General features: G+C 50.0%; 1 protein-coding gene across 4 annotated transcripts in view; it reads right to left on the reverse strand.

Moving 5' to 3' along the window:
* The window catches only part of nyap2a (neuronal tyrosine-phosphorylated phosphoinositide-3-kinase adaptor 2a), a 221966-nt gene that overhangs the window by 92353 nt on the left and 110002 nt on the right, over positions 1–19611 (reverse strand). For all 4 annotated transcript variants that reach the window (XM_072473998.1, XM_072473999.1, XM_072474000.1 and 1 more), the window contains exon 4: positions 3493–4584. In XM_072473998.1, the coding sequence (XP_072330099.1) occupies positions 3493–4584 (1092 nt within the window). The remainder of the gene's footprint in view (positions 1–3492; positions 4585–19611) is intronic.

The following is a 19611-nucleotide window of genomic DNA, read 5'->3' on the forward strand; positions in this document are numbered from 1 at the left end:
GCTGATAAATTGCCTGTCCCGCCGGCGTGGATTAAACCACCTTTTGAACGGCGGGACAAGGCGGCGTGGGTGGGCTCCGGGGTCCTGGGGGGGGGCACGGGGCGATCTGGCCCCGGGGGGGGGGGGTGACCCCACGGTGGCCTGGCCTGCGATCGGGGCCCACCGATCCGCGGGCGGGCCTGTGCCGTGGGGGCACTCTTTCCCTTCCGCTTCCGCCACGGTCTCCACCATGGCGGAGGCCGAAGAGACTCTCTCCACTGCGCATGCGTGGGAAACTGTCAGCGGCCGCTGACGCTTCCGCGCATGCGCCGCCCGGGGATGTTATTTCCGCGCCAGCTGGCGGGGCACCAAAGGCTGTTTCCGCCAGCTGGCGGGGCGGAAATTCCTCCGGCGTCGGCCCCCAAAGATGCGGAGCATTCCGCACCTTTGGGGCGGCGCGATGCCCGTCTGATTGGCGCCGTTTTGGGTGCCAGTCGGCGGACATCGCGCCGTTTCGGGAGAATTTCGCCCCTGGTTTGATTTATGCCGGCGGGACTGGCCGAAAACGTGCGGCCACCCGGCCCATCGTGGAGCGGAGAATCGCCGGGGTGGTCACTGCCAAATGCCCCCGACCGGCGCAACACGATTCCCGCCCCCGCCAAAAACCGGCAGCCGGCGGCGGGACGGGATTCACGCCGCCCCCACGAGTCTCCGGCCCGGCGGGGTGTCGGGGAATCCCGCCCTTTTGTCTCAGGAACGGAGAATCCCACTCCTGGCGTTTTGTACGAATAAAAAAAATTAATCTTGATTTCTCACAACCCGAGTCTGAGGTCTTACCTTCTCCCAATCCTATTCACCACCTATTAAAAAGGTAGGCTATCCTCCTACTTCCACTGCGGATCCCCAATCAGCGATGTGGAAATTTCTCCGAGGAAGTGTTGAACATCCGCTTTTGCTCCAGTGGCGTATCAGAAAAATCCATAGTCGCAGGGAAATCAATGGAAAACAAATTGCTCTCAAATGTTCCTTCTATTGTACTCATTACATAGACTGCTCTGTCAGCAATCGGAAATAATAAATGTCATCTCACAGGTTAACCCCAATCATAAGATTTCAGCTTTGGCGAGTGATACACAAAAGAATGTGAAATTGCAACAAAATATCATTGATGTCAGGTTGCAAAAGCCACCAAAGCAGGAGAGCTATTGACTTAAATGAGAAACTGGGCATTCGGTCAATCAGACGCTTGCCTCTTGGAGTCACCTACATATGCCAGCAATTTCCTGTGCCAGATTTCCAAAAGGAATACAACATTGTCATAAAACGTGCCTTGAAATGGATTTGAGTTGCTGCAGCTTGTGAGTGTGCAGGTCTAGTGCACCATCAATGTAACGAGGCACTGGTCAGTAGTGCTCCCAGCAATCTCAGCACACTGTCCTACCAAGAGGTAAATGGTGAGGTTCTGCTCAACAGATAGACAATGGTAAAAATGGATTGTTTGCCATCAAGGCCTTTATCAATATCAGTGACAGAAGAAATTTGATTGAGATTACTTTCTTTTTGTTACATCCAATTACTGAGTTGACGTTTTGTTAAAGCATGACGCTCGTAACATTACTGGGAGAACGATTGGAGAATAACTAAGCTCAGTGCTTCCTGAGAGGAAGCTGAATAACCCTATTTTAAAACCTTGGGTGACAGACCAACGTTAATGAGGATTGCTCACAACATCAAAAGATTGTAAATACTCCAGCCAACAATGTCTCTAACAATAATCAGGTCAAAAGAGAGGAACGCAAATTGGCTTTCAAATGTGTTGCCATTTTTTCCCCCTCAAATGAAAGCCCGGTAGTGCCCAGTCACACTCCAGGATCCAAGTACTTAATTTTGGATGAAAGTAATGGAATCCTCAAAATTTAAAAGCATTTTGGACAACAGGAAGGAGATCCCTGTGGGGGAGGTGGGGGGGGGGGGCAGGGCTTGGAGGCCTTTGTAGCCCCTGGGTGGTCAGGAACATGGCTGGACAGTGCCCTGGCACTGCTCTCTGGCACTCTGGCAGTGCCAGGTTGGGGGGGGGGGTGCAATGTTGCTGTCTCTTGATTGTGAGATCGGTGTTTCTTTTAACGATGGCGCCCTGATCGCTGAGGATCTGGAAATGCCAACTCCTTCGGGTCCCACGTGTCACATTTTTGGCACAAGTCATCCCAGCCGAGTGTGGGTGGATTGCAATCTGGATTGCGCCGATCCACCCAGTGGGAATCGCACCTCATTTCCTGCCGGAGACCACACTGAGAAATGTTTCAGGAGAATTTCGCCCATAGTCTATTCATCCTTACTTTATTTGGATAGCCATGTATTTCTCGTATAATTCTTATAAATGTTATCGGCACCCTCCGCAGTGTCTCTTTATCCTTTATATAATTTAGCGCCCAGAACTCGACGCAGTACTCTGAATGTGATCTAACCCATGTTCCATGCACGTTTAGAGTAACCACTCCACTTTTCAATTCTATTAAGGCCTTGCTAACCTACAGCACAACTGATTGGTCTATTTGTTTTCTTATTTAATGGAATAATTAGTCCTAATTTCTGTTCTGAAAATTCACTCTTTAAAAATATGTAATTGCACTTCTTCAGGTTTTAATTTATTAAACATCTAAAAATAAAGCAACTTTTAAAAATCTGTTTGTCTCTTTTATTCCTCTCTCTTAACCTATCTTTTCACTCTCTTTAATTCGCTTTCTGTACCTGATTTAAACATTGAATTAAATATTCCAACTGCCACTTTTTGACTGCTGATTAATGATTCTTCAATCTGATCAATTAAGGAAAAATAGATACTTGCCCTTTCACACAGGTTCCAGCAACTGTGTAGTGGGTACCACACTCAAAGTTGCAGTGCAAAATCTCATTAAAAGTCTGTGGACCAGTGAAAGTGTGTTGAATATCTGGTGCCATTCATTTGGCAATGAGGGCAAAATCAGACCATTATTTTTTGTACATTTTGCCCTTTCGAAATTGAAAGATGCTTGTTCTGGGGAAAGGAACATTATTCCATCTTTTGCATCCAATACCAACAGAGAGTTATTTCAGACTGGGTACAGCATGAACCTTTGTCCTTGGGATGCAGGTAATACCGTCAAGGCCACAATTATTGCACAATTTGTGGACATTTTCTGCTCTGGATTCATGCCCACAGGAACCTGAGCTGGCGGTAACCAAACCACTTACTGTCTGCCTGAAGAGGAGACCTTTGTCCCATTATCCATGCTGGATTGCAATACAGGCGAGAAAGTGAAAAGGATGTGCCTGATTACATCACCAGTTGGACCTCTTCAAACACCCCATTAATGGTGAAAGAGATTGCATATCAACCATTCAATTGGTTTATAGGGTTCAGGTATGAGTTTTTTAAAAATGACTCCTCCATCCCTCAGATGCTTACATTTTTGGAACTGAAGATTACAAAGCAAGTTACTGTTTCATGAATTATAAGACTGAATGATAACTTACTTTCCGTGGGTTCCTTAGATTTCCTTCCACTGGCAGATTTCCTCAATAGACTCCTTCCTGAGGTAAAGAGGCAACTGAGCTCTTCCAAGGGACTGGTTGGTGTTCTGGACCTTGACCCAGTATGTGTCGCTCCATGAGAAGCAGCATTTCCTATCTTTCCTCCTTCCTGTACTGGGGTTTTCACTGTAGATTGAGGCACTGCGGAAGAACATCTTGGGGTTGGATGTATAGACTCGTAGGGTGGGGGTCTTTTTAAGCCTAAAGGAGTCATGGAGCGCCCCATAGTGACTGGAGATGGGGATACTGAGTGACTAAAGTGACTTTGAAGACTGTGAGGTGATGGAGTCCTATAAAGAGTTGAAGGGAGTGGTGGAGAGGAGGTCCTTCCAGTTGCACTTATTCCATGGGAAGGTGGCAAGTCTTTTTCTATTTTCTGGTATCCAGAAGCCTGAGCTGGGAGTGATGATGGAGAAGCACCAGCTTGCTTGATAAAAGATATGCTTGTTTCCAGCACTGGGAGTTTCGTGACTTCAAGAGGAGTTAAAGGGGACTCGTCAGAGGCTGGGGAGCACTGTGTTGGAGCAGGGGGAAACACTAGTAGTGGGGGGCGATGAGGAAGCAGATTTGGAAACGGAGGTGGAATCTCACAAAATAAGCCCTTTGGAGTTGATGGCACTGAAGACTTTGTGATTTCCAGGTCAGGCACAGTAGGAGTAGCACACTGAGAATGAGGGTCTGAACTGGCTGCACTCATCCATTTGACATCTTGGATCACCTCATCAAACATTGGATATTTCATTTCCTCATAGACGGCCTCACTTTGATCACCGTCGTCCCTTTTAATATCACGGAGTATATTCCCAACCATTTCAATATACACCGGCTCATCTTCCTCAGCGCCCTGGGTTGGACTGAAAGCTTGTCCTGAAGTGTTCTCTTTGCTTGCCATAGCCATTGACTTTCTGCCACCATGCTTTGTGCCGTATGATTCATCAAAGGATGTGCTGAGCTGTGTGTTTGGATCGCGCCGAGGTTTAGGCGGGGGTTTCTTCTTGCCATATTCATCGCTGTGTGGTCTGGGTTTTATTGATGCTAGACAAAGTTAAGCAGGTGTGTTATTATGTAAATCATTCTTCCACGGGCTTCTCGCCATAAATTACTCATTCAATTCAGATATTTATTCTTATCGTTGCAGAGAAAAGATTCTTGTGAGTCATGCATTAGCCTTCCACACAAAGAGAATATAATAGTAATATATTTTATAATATTTGTTTGGGTGCATACCAGTGGAAATTAAATCATGTTTTGACACACATAACACTGCAAGTACAAAGGCACATCATTAAACAAGCTCAATTAATGTTCTTATGCTTCAAAAGAGCTACGAAGATGCTCATTAAAGCTCATTTAATTTTCAATTGAAATACCTGTAATAAATAGAATGATAGTTACACAATGGTGATCTTTGCTAACAAACAACTCTATTTAGTGGGTTTACACTTAGGATCTCTCACACTGGCATGTACGTATTCTTGAAATGTGTTGCCCGTGGAGAGGTACCTTATAGAGGCTAGGCATTTCACTATAGGAAGGAAACTTCGATGCGACTGATGGGAACCTCTTTCTGATTAACTGGGAATATATTGGAAGAAGTTAGGAAATTGTTTGCTACTAACTCCTTCTGCTACCCTCTTGACAATTAATTATACATAATTAATCTCCTATCTGAATTGTAACCCAGGGAAAATGTAGTCAGGCCGTTTTATGTAGCCTGAATGATCAATGAAGCCCATGTGCCGTGCAGTTCAAGACTTATGTTTTGCACCAAGTAGGTTTTGGTCACAGGTATTCATTATGTATGTCATTTCCTAGAATGCCTTACCTAGCACCAAATCACCATTGAGCAATCACAATGGAAATCATGCGTGAAAAGCACAGTTTATAGAATCTTAGAATCAAAGAATCCCTACAGTATAGAACAAGGCCATTTGGCCCATCGAGTCAGCACCGACCCTTTGAAAGAGCACCCTATCTAGGACCATGCCCCCATCCTATCCCCTATCCCCACCTCCCCTTTTTGGACACTAAGGGGCTATTAAGCATGGCCAATCCACCTAATCTGAATACCTTTAGACTGTGGGAGGAAACCAGAGCACCCGGAGGAAACCCACGCAGACACGGGGAGAACATACAAACTCCACACAGAAAGTTACCCAAGGCTGGAATTAAACCCGGTTCTCTGGCACTGTGAGGCAACAGTGCTCACCACTGTGCTGCCTCAAGTCACTCCCGGGTCAAAGCCTGGTGACCCCAGAGTCAGAGCCGGTATCCCCCCAGTTCCTGAGGTTTCCTTCTCCTGCTGCACCACAGGCGTCTTGGAAGGACCTCACAGAGGGAAAGGAAGCCTGGGAACTGCAGTGGTGGGGTATCATCACAGATAGATGGGGGGGGGGGGGGGGTCGTCTGGAGCTGGATGTTGACAAAGGCCAAGCTCATGGAAAGATATATCCGTGATCAGTACCCCGTTGCAGCAGAGACTGTTCAGCTGTAACTTAATTGACATGCCTGGAATCAAACTGGTCACACATTTATGCCCAATCAAGAACCACTTATGTGTGTGAGTGGCACCGATTGCTGGTCAGCATTTGACCCTTGTCACGCTGACTTCAAAAATCGATGACTGCCAAGGCACATCTGTACCTTTGGCCAACTGGGCAAGCAACTATATCCCCTTACAGAGTTTGCAATGGCAATAGCTAGATTGCCTGAGAAAAGCACTCCTAATCCTTGGCTATGTGCTGAGGTGCTTATTGACAAGTGCCCCCCCACCCTCCCTCCATAGACCAGGTTGTGTGCACGGGCTTGGAGTGAAGCTTTGGTCAATGTCTGCATCTGAGATGAGAGCGCAGGATCCACTAGAGTGGACAAAGCTGGATGAAGACATCCAGTGAGGGCATGACATTATCTTCACAAGCATCTGTGAACATTTATCTTCCGTCTGACTGATGGCAATGCACACTCCCTGTGATAAGGCTCCTGTCATGGGGCGAGAGCGGTTGCCCATAATCCTACATTCCTGGGTTATGATGATGACTTGCAGTAGAAATAGTGCATCGATCATCACAGAGCTTCTGTGAATGTCTGAATCTTGCCTGGCTGATGGCTGTCCGCCTGCTCGCAATGACTAGGGTTATGTTAATTTGTGTTCCCTAGAACCCACGCATTCCTGGAATAAGCCTAGTAAAACTTCTCTGAGCTGCTTCTAATGCATTTACATATTTCCTTAAATATTGAAACCATTATTGTAAACGATACTCCAGATGTGGTCTCACTAGTGCCCTGTACAACTCAAGCATGACCTCCCTATTCTTGTACTCAATTTCCCTCACAATTAACAATAACATTCTATTAGCTTTCCTAATTCCTTGATGTACCTGCATACTAGCCTTTTGTAATTCATGCACTAGGACACCCAGATCCCATCGTGCCTCAGAGCTCTGTAATCTCCCACCTTTTAGATAATAAGCTTATTTTTTATTCATTCTGCCAATATTGATAATTTCATCCTTGCCCACATTATATTTAATTTGTCAGTTTTTGTCCACTCGCTGAACCTATCTATGTCTCTTTGTAGCTTCCTTGCGTCCTCTTCACAATTTACTTTCTTACCTATCTTTATGTCGTCTACAAATTTTGCAATCATTCCTTTGGTCCTTTCATCCAATTTATTTAAATAAATTGTAAAAAGGTTGAGGTCCCAGCACTGTCTCTGTGGCACACCACTTGACACACCCTGCCAACCATAAAAAGACCCATATTTGCCAACTCTCTTCTAGCTGGCCAATCTTCAATTCATGCCAATATGTTGCCCCCTACACCATGAGCTTTTATTTTCTGCAATAACCTTTGATGTGGAAACTTATCAAATGCCTCACAGAAGTCTAAGTGCAGTACATCCACTGGTTCCCCTTCATCCACAGCACGTTACTCCTTCAAAGAACTCCAATAAGTTGGTTAAACATGATTTCTCTTTCACAAAACCCTGTTGACTCTGCCTGATTGCTTTGAATTTTTCCAACTGTCCTGCTTGGAATCTTTAATAATGTTGTCTAACATTTTCCCTATGCCATATGTTAGGCTAACTGGCCTGTAGTTTCCTGCATTCTGTCTCCCTCCCTTTTTAAATAAAGGAATTACATTTGCGATTTTCCAATCTAATAGAACCTTTCCTGAATCTAGGGAAGAGTGGAAAATTTAAACCAATGCATCAACTATCTAATTAGTCACTTCTTTCAAGACCTTCAGGTGAAGTCCATCCGGGCCTGGGTTTTGTCAGCCCGCAGACCCAACAATTTTCTTAATTCCACTTCCTTGGAGATTGTAATTTTCCTGAGTTCCTCTCTCCCTTCCATTTCCTGATTTCAGCTACTGCTGGGGTGTTACTTGTGTCATCTATAGTGCACACTTATGCAAAACACTTGTTTATTTAATCCGCCGTAGCCCTGCTTTCCATTATCAATTCCCCAGATGAACTTTCTATAGGATCAATGCTCACTTTGTTAACTCTTTTCTTACTTAACCATCGATAGAAATGCTTACTGTCAGTCTTTATATCACTGGCTAGCTTTCCCTCATACTGTAGTTTTTCCCTCTTTAACAATCTTTTGTCATTCTTTGATTTCCTTTATAATCTAACATGCCACTCAGCATTGCGCAAATATATGCTTTCTCATTAAGTTTAATACTGTCTTTAACCATTTTAGTTAACCACGGATAACGGACTTTCCCCTTGGAGTTTTTTATTCTCATTGGAATGTGTCTATACTGTGTATTCTGAAATATCCCTTTAAATGTCTGTCACGGAACATCTATTGATCTATCCCTTACGTACATTTGCCAGTTCACTGAGGTTAGCTCTTGTTTCACGTCCTCATAACTGTCCATCTTTATGGTTAAAATATTAGTTGTGGACGATTTCCCTCTCCCTCAAACTGAATGTAACATTCAATCATATTACGATCGGTGTTTCCTGGGCGTGCCTTCACTATGGCGTGATCAATTAATCCTATCTCATTACACAATACCAGATCTAGGGTGAAATTCTCCGGAAACGGCGCGGTGTCCGCCGACTGGCGCCCAAAACGGCGCAAATCAGAAGGGCATCGTGCCGCCCCAAAGGTGCGGAATGCTCAGAATCTTTGGGGGCCGAGCCCCAACATTGAGGGGCTAGGTCAGCGCCGGACGAATTTCCGCCCCGCCAGCTAGCGGAAAAGGCCTTTGGTGCCCCGCCAGCTGGCGCGGAAATGACATCTCCGGGCGGCGCATGCGCAGGAGCGTCAGCGGCTGCTGACGGCATTCCCGCGCATGCGCAGTGGAGGGAGTCTCTTCCGCCTCCGCCATGGTGGAGACCGTGGCGGAGGCGGAAGGGAAAGAGTGCCCCCACGGCACAGGCCCGCCCGCGGATCATGGGCCCCGATCGCGGGCCAGGCCACCGTGGGGGCAACCCCCCGGGGCCAGATCGCACCACGCCCCCCCCAGGACCCCGGAGCCCACCCGCGCCGCCTTGTCCCGCCGGTAAGGTAGGTGGTTTAATTTACGCCGGCGGGACAGGCATTTTAGCGGTGGGACCTCGGACCATCCGAGCCGGAGAATCGAGCGGGGGGGCCCGCCAACCGGCGCGGCGCGATACCCGCCCCCGCCGAATCTCCAGTGCCAGAGACTTTGGCAACCGGGGGGGGCGGGATTCACGCCAGCCCCCGGCGATTCTCTGACCCGGCGGGGGGTCGGAGAATCTCGCCCCTAGTGTAGCCTGTCCTCTGCTTGGCTCCAGAATGTGCTATTCTAAGAAACTATCGCAAAAACATTAAATTCCCATTTGATTTTTTGAATCTATAAGTAGATTAAATTCCCCCATGATAATCTCTCTATCTTTCTGACAAGCTTTCATTATCTCTTCTTTTATAGTCTGTCCTTCTGTGTAGTTACAATTAGGGGGCCTGTACACCAGTGCCACAGGTTACATCTTGCCTTTATCATTTCTCATTTCAACCCAAACAGCTTCTACATACGAGTTTCCTGAACTTGGGTTATCCCTCTCCCTTGTGGTAATACCATCACTAATTAACAGAGCCATCCCTCCACCTTTTCTTAACTTGCTGTCCTTTCTAAATGCCACATACCCTTCAAAATTCAGGCCCCAATCTTTGTCATCCTGCAGTCATCTCTCTGTAATGGCTAACAAATTGAGCTTATTAATTTCTATTTGCTACCGATTTATCTGTTTTGTTTTTAATGCTATACGCGTTTAAATACAGAGGACAGGATTCTCCGACCCCCCGCCGGGCTGGAGAATCGCCGGGGGGCGGCGTGAATCTCGCCCCCGCCGGCTTTGGTGGGGGCGGGAATCGCGCCGCGCTGGTCGGCGGCCGCTGGCATCCCGGAATGGGCCGAGCGGCTGCCCATTTTCGGCCGGTCCTGCCGGCGTATATCACACCAGGTATTTGCCGGCAGGACCTGGCTGCGCGGGCGGCCTCCGGGGTCCTTGTGGGGGCACGTGGGGGATCTGGCCCTGGGAGGTGCCCCCACGGTGGCCTGGCTGCGATCGGGGCCCACCGATCCACGGGCGGGCCTGTGCCATGGGGGCACTCTATTCTTCCGCGTCGGCTGCTGTGGTCCTCCGCGATGGATGAACCCTCCCTGCGCATGAGCTGGGATGATGCCAGCACATGCTGGCACTCCCGCTCATGCGCCAACTCGCGCCGGCCGGCGGAGGCCCTTCAGCGCGGTTGGCATGGCGCCAAGCCCCTTCCCCGCCGGCTGGCGCAAACCACTCCGCACCTTTGGGGCGGCCCGACGCCGGAGTGGTTCACGCCACCCTTTGGCGCTGGAGTTGCCCGCACTGCCGATTCCCGCCCAGAGCCTTTAGTTTTGTCCTTTTATTATTTTTGCAGCATCTAGACTTATCTGCCGATTTATTCTTAGATTTTTCCTCTCTGTCCTTTCCTGTCACGTTCCGTTTATCATTTCCTATATTAGTACCAATCTCGCTTGCCTGGGGCGAAATTCTCCCCCAACGGCGGGATGTCCGCTGACTGGCGCCAAAGCCGGCGCCAATCAGACGGGCATCGCGCCGGCCCAAAGGTGCGGAATGCTCCGCATCTTTGGCGGCCTAGCCCCAACATTGAGGGGCTGGGCCGACGCCGGAGGGATTTCCGCCCCGCCAGCTGGCGGAAATGGCGTTTGTTGCCCCACCAGCTGGCGCGGAAATGCGGCGCATGCGCGGGAGCGTCAGCGGCCGCTGTCAGTTTCCCGGCGCATGCACGGGAGCGTCAGCGGCCGCTGTCAGTTTCCCGCGCATGCGCAGTGTGGAGAGTCTCTTCCGCCTCCGCCATGGTGGAGGCCGTAGCGGAGGCGGAAGGGAAAGAGTGCCCCCACAGCACAGGCCCGCCCGCGGATCGGTGGGCCCCGATCGCAGGCCAGGCCACCGTGGGGGTACCCCCGGGGTCAGATCGCCCCGTGCCCCCCCCAGGACCCCGGAGCCCGCCCACGCCGCCTGGTCCCGCCGGTAAATACCAGGTTTGATTTACGTCGGCGGGACAGGCAATTTCTGGGCGGGACTTCGGCCCATCCGGGCCGGAGAATCCAGCGGGGGGTCCCGCCAACCGGCGCGGCCCGATTCCCGCCCCCGCCCAATCTCCGGTACCGGAGACTTCGGAGGGGACGGGGGCGGGATTCACGGCGGCCAACGGCCATTCTCCGACCCGGCGGGGGGTCGGAGAATGACGCCCCTGATCTCTACTCTTTGATATTCCACATCTTCCTAAATTTGATCCTTTTCTCCCCACTATTCAGTTTAAGACTCTCTCTACTTCCCTAATTATGTGGCTCGCTAAAACACCACCCCAGCGCGGTTCAGTTATAAACCGCCCAACAGTACAGATCTCACTTTCCCCAGTACTGGGGCGAAATTCTCCCCCAACGGCGGGATGTCCGCCGACTGGCGCCAAAGCCGGCGCCAATCAGACGGGCATCGCGCCGGCCCAAAGGTGCGGAAGGCTCCGCATCTTTGGCGGCCTAGCCCCAACATTGAGGGGCTAGGCCGACGCCAGAGGGATTTCCGCCCCGCCAGCTGGCGGAAATTGCGTTTGTTTCCCTGCCAGCTGGCGCGGAAATGCGGCGCATGCGCGGGAGCGTCAGCGGCCGCTGTCAGTTTCCCAGCGCATGCGCGGGAGCGTCAGCGGCCGCTGTCAGTTTCCCGCGCATGCACAGTGGGGCGAGTCTCTTCCGCCTCCGCCATGGTGGAGGCCGTAGCGGAGCCGGAAGGGAAAGAGGGCCCCCACGGCACAGGCCCGCCTGCGGATCGGTGGGCCCCGATTGCGGGCCAGGCCACTGTGGGGGCACCCCCCGGGGTCAGATCGCCCCGCGCCCCCCCCAGGACCCCGGAGCCCGCCCACGCCGCCTGGTCCCGCCGGTAAATACCAGGTTTGATTTACGTCGGCGGGACAGGCAATTCCTGGGCGGGTCTTCGGCCCATCCGGGCCGGAGAATCCAGCGGGGGGTCCCGCCAACCGGCGCGGCCGGATTCCCGCCCCCGCCCAATCTCCGGGAGCAGAGACTTCGGCGGGGGCGGGGGCGGGATTCACGGCGGCCAACGGCCATTCTCCGACCCGCCGGGGGTCGGAGAATGACGCCCCTGGTGTCAGTCGCCCACAAACCGGAACCAATTCTCCAACATCAGTCTTTGAGCCAAGCATTCATCTCTCTAATCTTATTTGTCCTATGACAGTTTGAACATGGCTCAGGGAGTAATCCAGAAAGTATTGCCTTTCCGATTCTACTTCTTAATTTAGTGTCTAATTCCTCTGCAGAATTTCCCTCCTCACTCTGCCTATGTTGTTAACTGTAGAAAAGCTAACCCACATTCGATTGGAGTGACACACTTGAACTTGGGTTATCTTAGAAATAGAAAAGTGTGAGTCTGTACTTGACTGTTAAGGTAAATGAAAATTGTAATTTTATAGTAAAGTATGGTGTGTTATGGGATTTGTCCTTCTCTCCTGTTTCCTCAACTGAAGTTGCTGTTGTGCAATAATTGAGTGATTCACCCTGATACCTCCAGCCTTCTACGATATTCTTGCTTTCATTGTGCTAAGATATAATATTTGCAGAGTGTGCTGAGGTAAGGAAAATAATGGGCGCGATTTAACTGGGAAAAGAAATCTGTGTCCGGATTTGGTTGCATTTAGCGGGGAGTTTCTCTCCATCGAGGCCGCACTTCGAGTCATTTCCTGTTGGCGAACCCAGCACGAAAGGCTCCCATCAGATCAGGCCGCCTCGATCTTCCCCCCACCGCTTTCAACCTGCGCCCCCCCCCCCCCCCACCCCCCCACCCCCCCGTGCTGTTTTCGACCTTCCCTCCCCCCGCAACCTCGAGGAGGACCCCGGAAACACCTCCTCACCCCAGCCACCCGATCCATGTCAGTGTCAACCTGGCAGCCGAGCTCTGCCACCCTGGCTGTGCCCCTGCCAGCCTGTCAGTGCCAGGATACCCAGGTGGGACTGCCAGGATGCCAGGCTGGCAATGCCACACTGCCCAGGTGCCAGAGGGAGTACCAGAGTGCCACCCTGCCCTGTCCACGACTACCCAGGGGGTCCACATTTGTGGAAACCAGTACTAAACGGCACTCTGGCAAGGTCTCCCTAGCACAGCCGTTCAGGTCTCGGGTGCTGGGAAAATCCCACGAATGCATATTTAAATGAGTCTAATGGCTCCTTTAAATATGCTAATCTGGATCACACCCAGTGAGGGCGAGATCCAGATCATGACATCTTGCGAAACTCGGTTAAATCTCATGAGGTGTTTTGAGCTCTGCAAATCTCACAAGAGGCCTCCCGTCCAGACACCTTCGGGCGCAATGAGACTGTTAAATCGCACCATTAACTATTTTGTGAAATCTTAAAGCAGCTTCTTCTTACCATGAGATCTACAAGAGGGAGCAAAATCATGTGATGTTGCATCACTTCCTATGATCATTAGCATACCACAGTTAGAATTAACCCATAAATCTCTGATTTCCCCCATTTTATATCTCCCTCTCAAGTCTCTAACTTATATTTATTTTTGATAAGGACAACCAACCACTACTGTGATTTCACTAGTCTACCCAAATGGGTCCTCTGCTCCTTTGGAGGTTATTGGGGGTTTGAGTCCTGTGTGTGGTCTCTCAGACTTTTCAGGGCAAAGGGAGAATTTGTAGCTGGCTGTTCCTCAATCTGGTAGTCACCTTGATTTCTGGGTGAATGCAGCATCTCATAGAATTTCATAGAATTTACAGTGCAGAAGGAGGCCATTCGGCCCATCGAGTCCGCACCGGCTCTTGGAAAGAGCACCCAAGGTCAACACCTTGGTCAACATCTCTGGTCTGTTGGACTTTCTAGACGACTTCTTGATTGTGTAGAAGGCTGCTTTTGTGTGGAAACTACAGCAGGTCTGTTCCATCTCGCTGAACCATCATCTGTCGGAATGCGGTAGGACCGTGGATGTGGTGCCTGTTCAACCGACTGTCGATAGCAAGCTTGGTCTTGGATCCAAACTGGCTCTCCTGGTTGGAGGTCTGATTAGTTGCGTGCTTTGTACCAGAGTACCACAACTAGTTGGAACAATACTCATATTCCTTCTTCCTCACTGTTCCAAGTCACCAGCTTGTACCTATAGCACATGTGTGTGTGTATACGGCTAGGGAGTTGAATTCTGAGTCCTCCCAAGAAAGGTACACATGGTATCATGCCATGTAATTGAATGATAGCTCAGAAGTGCAAATTTGGTGTCATTATTCTTCTTCAGCAATGTTTTCATTGTGTGCACTCCTCTTTCAGCTTCACTGCTGGCTTGAGCTTACCTTGGCCAACTGGTATCATGAACATATCCCTACGATGCCATGAACTCTTTAAAGTATTCAAAGGCAAACTGCAGTCCACTGTCTGCAATTACAAGGTCTGGGATTCTATGTGTTGCAAAAATCTCCTTCAGTGACTAACCACTCCTCCAGAAGAGTGACCGGCCTGCAGTTGTTGCCTTCTATCGATCTGGGTCAAGAACATCTTACCTTTGTGTCCGTGTCCATCCTGAGACATTCCCATGATAGTGATGGAGGGAAGATGTCATCAAAGGTTCTCTTGTCTCCAGACAATGAACAGCACTAGCAATACAGTTTGATGTCATTTCGTCCAACACCTTTGAGAGACCTGGGGCGTCATTCTCCGACCCCCCGCCGGGTCGGAGAATGGCCGTTGGCCGCCGTGAATCCCGCCCCGCCCCCGCCAAAGTCTCCGGTACCGGAGATTGGGCGGGGGCGGGAATCGGGCCGTGCCGGTTGGCGGAACCCCCCGCTCAATTCTCCGGCCCGGATGGGCCGAAGTCCCGCCCAGAAATTGCCTGTCCCGCCGGCGTAAATCAAAGCTGGTATTTACCGGCGGGACCAGGCGGCGTGGGCGGGCTCCGGGGTCCTGGGGGGGGCTCGAGGCGATCTGACCCCGGGGGGTGCCCCCACGGTGGCCTGGCCCACGATCGGGGCCCACCGATCCGCGGGCGGGCCTGTGCCGTGGGGGCACTCTTTCCCTTCCGCCTCCACCATGGCGGAGGCGGAAGAGACTCTCCCCACTGCGCATGCGCGGGAAACCGTCGGCGGCCGCTGACGCTCCCGCGCATGCGCCGCATTTCCGCGCCAGCTGGCGGGGCAACAAACGCCATTTCCGCCAGCTGGCGGGGCAACAAACGCCATTTCCGCCAGCTGGCGGGGTGAAAATCCCTCCGGCGCCGGCCTAGCCCCTCAATGTTGGGGCTCGGCCCCCAAAGATGCGGAGCATTCCGCACCTTTGGGCCGGCGCGATGCCCGTCTGATTGGCGCCGTTTTTGGCGCCAGTCGGCGGACATCGCGCCGTTGGGGGAGAATTTCACCCCTGGCCACCAAACCAGACCTGGAATACCTTGCACTGGCTCAACACCTTTTGCGATGCCCAAATGTCCTCAGTGCAATAGGTGTAGTATATCGAGTCTCAGAACTCTCAGAATGACCAATCTCTTGTCATAAATCATGGATGAGTAAATCATGAGCCACACTGAGTTGTCCTCTCTGTTCGTAGTACTGTTTGAGAATGGGACTGTATGGCATGTATGCTGAGCATCCTTTGGCACAGGACTCGCTGACCTGAGCACATTCATCATTAGATGTCTGTGCATCTCTAGTTATATTCAGCCGCTGAGTGGTTGCTGGTTGTTGGTTGATGTGAAGGTTCCTATCTCTTCAAGAAGGGCTACATCAACTTGTTCTGGCCTTGCCATTGAGACATAGGATTAAGCATCTTCTGTAGTCTGCTGTTTTCTCAGAATATACACTGGGTTGGACTCTCCGCCTTGCGCCACGCGTTGCAGAGTTACTGGTGAGGCGTAGAATCCAGCGTCGGTGAGAGATTGGGAGGCGCCGATCTGTCTCCGATGCTCCGATCCCTCGCTGACGGCGGGATCGATGTTCAAGCCCCGCGCCAGTGGAAGTTGGGTAGTGGTACTGTCACTGGACTAGTAATCCAGAGATGCAGAGTACTCTGGGGTCCCAGGTTCAAATACTGCCACTGCAGATGGTGACATTTGAATTCAATAAAAATCTGGAATGAAAAGTCTGATGACCATGACACCATTTTCGATTGTCGTGAAAACCCACCTGGTTCACTAATGTCGTTTAGGGAAGGAAATCTGCCATCCTTACCTGGCCTGGCATACATGTGACTCCAGACCCACAGCAATGTGGTTGACTCTTAATTGCCTCTCGAGGGCAATTAAGGTCGGGCAATAAACGCTGGCACAGCCTGCAATGCCCATATCCCATGAACGAAAAAAAAAATGGGTCATTAAGACCCATTTACATCCACTTAGCGGACCGGGCACCATATTCTCCGGGTCCAGTGGGATGGGAATCATGTGGGACAGAATTACTACTGGTCCTGGCAAACGTGGCCCTGGTGCGGTGGACCTCGTGGTGGGTCAAGGGGGTAACTCTTTAAGGGAGTTGCCGCCAAAGTCCATCGGAGGGCTACCCTACCCTACCACCCCCCCCACCCCACCCAATGCAAGACCTGCCAATTCCACCCCAGAGAACTCCTAAATAAAGAGACCCACCAACAGGGACCTCCTAAATAAGGAGACCCCCCTTAGAGACCCCTTAAATGAAGAGATCACCCACAGAGGTACAATTCAGCTCCAGCAGGTGATCCCAAATGGAGAATCCCGGCCATTGGCTACACACCAAACCTCAACATCCTCATTCTGAATTGTTATACTCATGGAGACATTTTTGCTTACTCCTTAGAATCTAAGAGCGTCACTAAGGGTTTGTGGTCTGTCTCTATCTTAAAGTGGAAAGCAGGAACATAATACACAACCTTTTCACAAGACCATATAGCAGCTAATGCTTTCTTCTCCAACATTGCAAATCTCTGTTCAGTCTCTGCCAGTGAACAGGATATGTGGTAAACTGGGGCGAAATTCTCCTACCCGCCCCGCCACATTTCTGCCCCGACCGGCCGGCGGGAGTCTCCGTAACACCGGCCGGTCAATGGGGTTTCCCATTGTGGGGCAGCCCCACGCCGTCGGGAAACCCCCGGGAGCCGGCAAAACGGAGACTCCCGCCGGCGGAGAATGACGCCCCTGGTCTCTGCTTTCCATTCATCTGTATCTGAAAGAATACACCTCCTAGTCCTGTAGAAGATACAATGACAGAGGACAGCTTTGGGCCACAGTGAGTTAAAATATCAGGTGATATCAGCATCTCTTTGATTTTCTCAAAAGATCTCTGTCCTGCTTCCTCCCAGTGCCAATTGCAAATGCTGTGGCTCCTTCACAAGAGTTAGTGTGGGCAATTACTTTCCAAATTAGTTTATCATACCCATGAATCGCTGGAGCTCAGTCATGTTGTGAAATACTGGAAACTCCTTGATTGCCATTGTCTTTGATGGATTAACTCTGATATGAGATGCATCTGCAATATACCCAAAGAATTTGACAGTCAGCTGTGAGAATTCACATTTGTGTTGAGTGGAAGTCCTACTTCCTGTAGGTGTCATAGCACAGCTCGCACTCCAGTGTCATGTTCTGTCTGGGTCCTTCTAGGATGCTTGACATTATCCTCTGGAAGATTTCTGGTGCTGATTTGATGCTGAATGGTAATCTGTTGAAATAAAACCTCCCAATGACATAATGAAGGTTGTGAGCATATTTGACCATTCATCAGGGCAGTACGGTAGCACAAGGGGATAGCACTGTGGCTTCACAGCGCCAGGGTCCCAGGTTCGATTCCCCGCTGGGTCACTGTCTGTGCAGCGTCTGCATGTTCTCCTCGTATCTGCGTTGGTTTCCTCCAGGTGCTCCGGTTTCCTCCCACAGTCCAAAGACGTGCAGGTTAGGTGGATTGGCCATGATAAATTGCCCTTCGTGACCACAAAGGTTAGGAGGGGTTATTGGGTTACGGGGATAGGGTGAAGTGAGGGCTTAAGTGGGTCGGTGCAGACTCGATGGGCCGAATGGCCTCCTTCTGCACTGCATATTCTATGATCAAGGAGTCGTTGCTAAAAAACATTATTTGCATCAAACTTGGTGAAGCTTGAATTCTTTCCCAATTTTGTCCACAGAGTTTACATCCAACTGCTTTGTTCAATTGGGTAAGATGTATGCAAATTCTGCTAGCTCTGTTGGGTTTTGGCACTGGGACCATCCCTGAGCAGTAATAACCCCTTGCTTCAACAGAGTCAATTTCTTTCTTTGCCTTTGGAAAGAGTGGATGAGGAACTTTTAAGAGTGGCTTATTTAGGAGTACACAGTGATATGGTCTGCTGTCTTCAGCTTTCCTGTAAACGGCTGTGGAGATTCAGCTCTGAAGATTTTAGGCTGATCTTCTCAAAGCTCCAGAATCTCTACTCTGCAAATCAGATGTACATTGATACAGGCGTGCCTGTTTAAGAGTAATCAACTCTGGTTCAGTATTTCATTTAAGCTCAGTATTTTTTCTCTCTCTATATTGAAAGGTTACACTCACCTTGAGTTCTATACCTCCTGAACCGTGATGGCTGAAGAAAACCTTTCTCTAACCACGGTTCAGCATTAGAAAGAACTGAAACTGCTGCATCTGTGTCTAACTTACAGGGTGTCTTGTTTCCCTCCACTCGGACACCAGTAAGCCAGTAACTTCCATTTGGTTCCTGGGTCTCTTCAAGGAAAGACATCATAATATCATTGATATATTCCATTTCATGGATCTTGCCACCTTTCAAAGGATTTTCTTCTGTGGCTTATTCTGTGTCAGCTTCTTGCATTGACACACAGCCTGAAAATCCACCTTCTTTCTGCAGAAATGGCATTCAGCCTCTTTGGCAGGACAGGTTTCACACATGTATTTTTTCCCGCCACACTGATTACAGTTATCTGGGGCGCTTGATGGACGATTTTCCTGCCTCCCCAGCTTTTGGAAGGCCATCTCTCTGCTTTTAGATTTAACATTCTCCGTTGATCAGTTGTTTTTGGGACATGGTTCTCCCTGTCACTCCGAATCACCGATGGATTTAGCTTCTTGTCCTCAGCCTGTCTGCCCAGTTGAATGGCCTTTGTAAATGCTAAATCAGTGCTTGACTGCAAATGGTCAGACAATACTTAATCGGAGACTCCGACAACAATTCTGTCCCTGATTAGTCTTTTAAGTTGGCTTATTCATCATCCTTTGCAAGTCTAAATAGATCGTTGATAAATGTATCAATACTTTCTCCTTGTCTTTGAGTAGTCCATTCAACAATATTCTTACACAGATTGAAGTAGGCTTTTATTACTTCATCATACATAACCTTTGTCTTTGGAGATCCTTGGCCCAATTGGATATCATGTGCATAGCCACCCGTCACGTATATTGGTGCATTGACCTACTCACTGCTCAGCTTCACAGTGAGGCCTATTTGGTGTGACATCTGGTAACGTTTCAGCACCACCTCAGTCATGCTTCTGTTTGGTTGGGGCCTGCGGTACAGTTTTCCTGTAATGGCATCAGAGGGTGAGGGGATGTTGCACCGGAGGGAGGGGGGGTT

This window comes from Scyliorhinus torazame, chromosome 14 (genome assembly GCF_047496885.1).
Source record: "Scyliorhinus torazame isolate Kashiwa2021f chromosome 14, sScyTor2.1, whole genome shotgun sequence".
Taxonomy (NCBI): domain Eukaryota; kingdom Metazoa; phylum Chordata; class Chondrichthyes; order Carcharhiniformes; family Scyliorhinidae; genus Scyliorhinus; species Scyliorhinus torazame.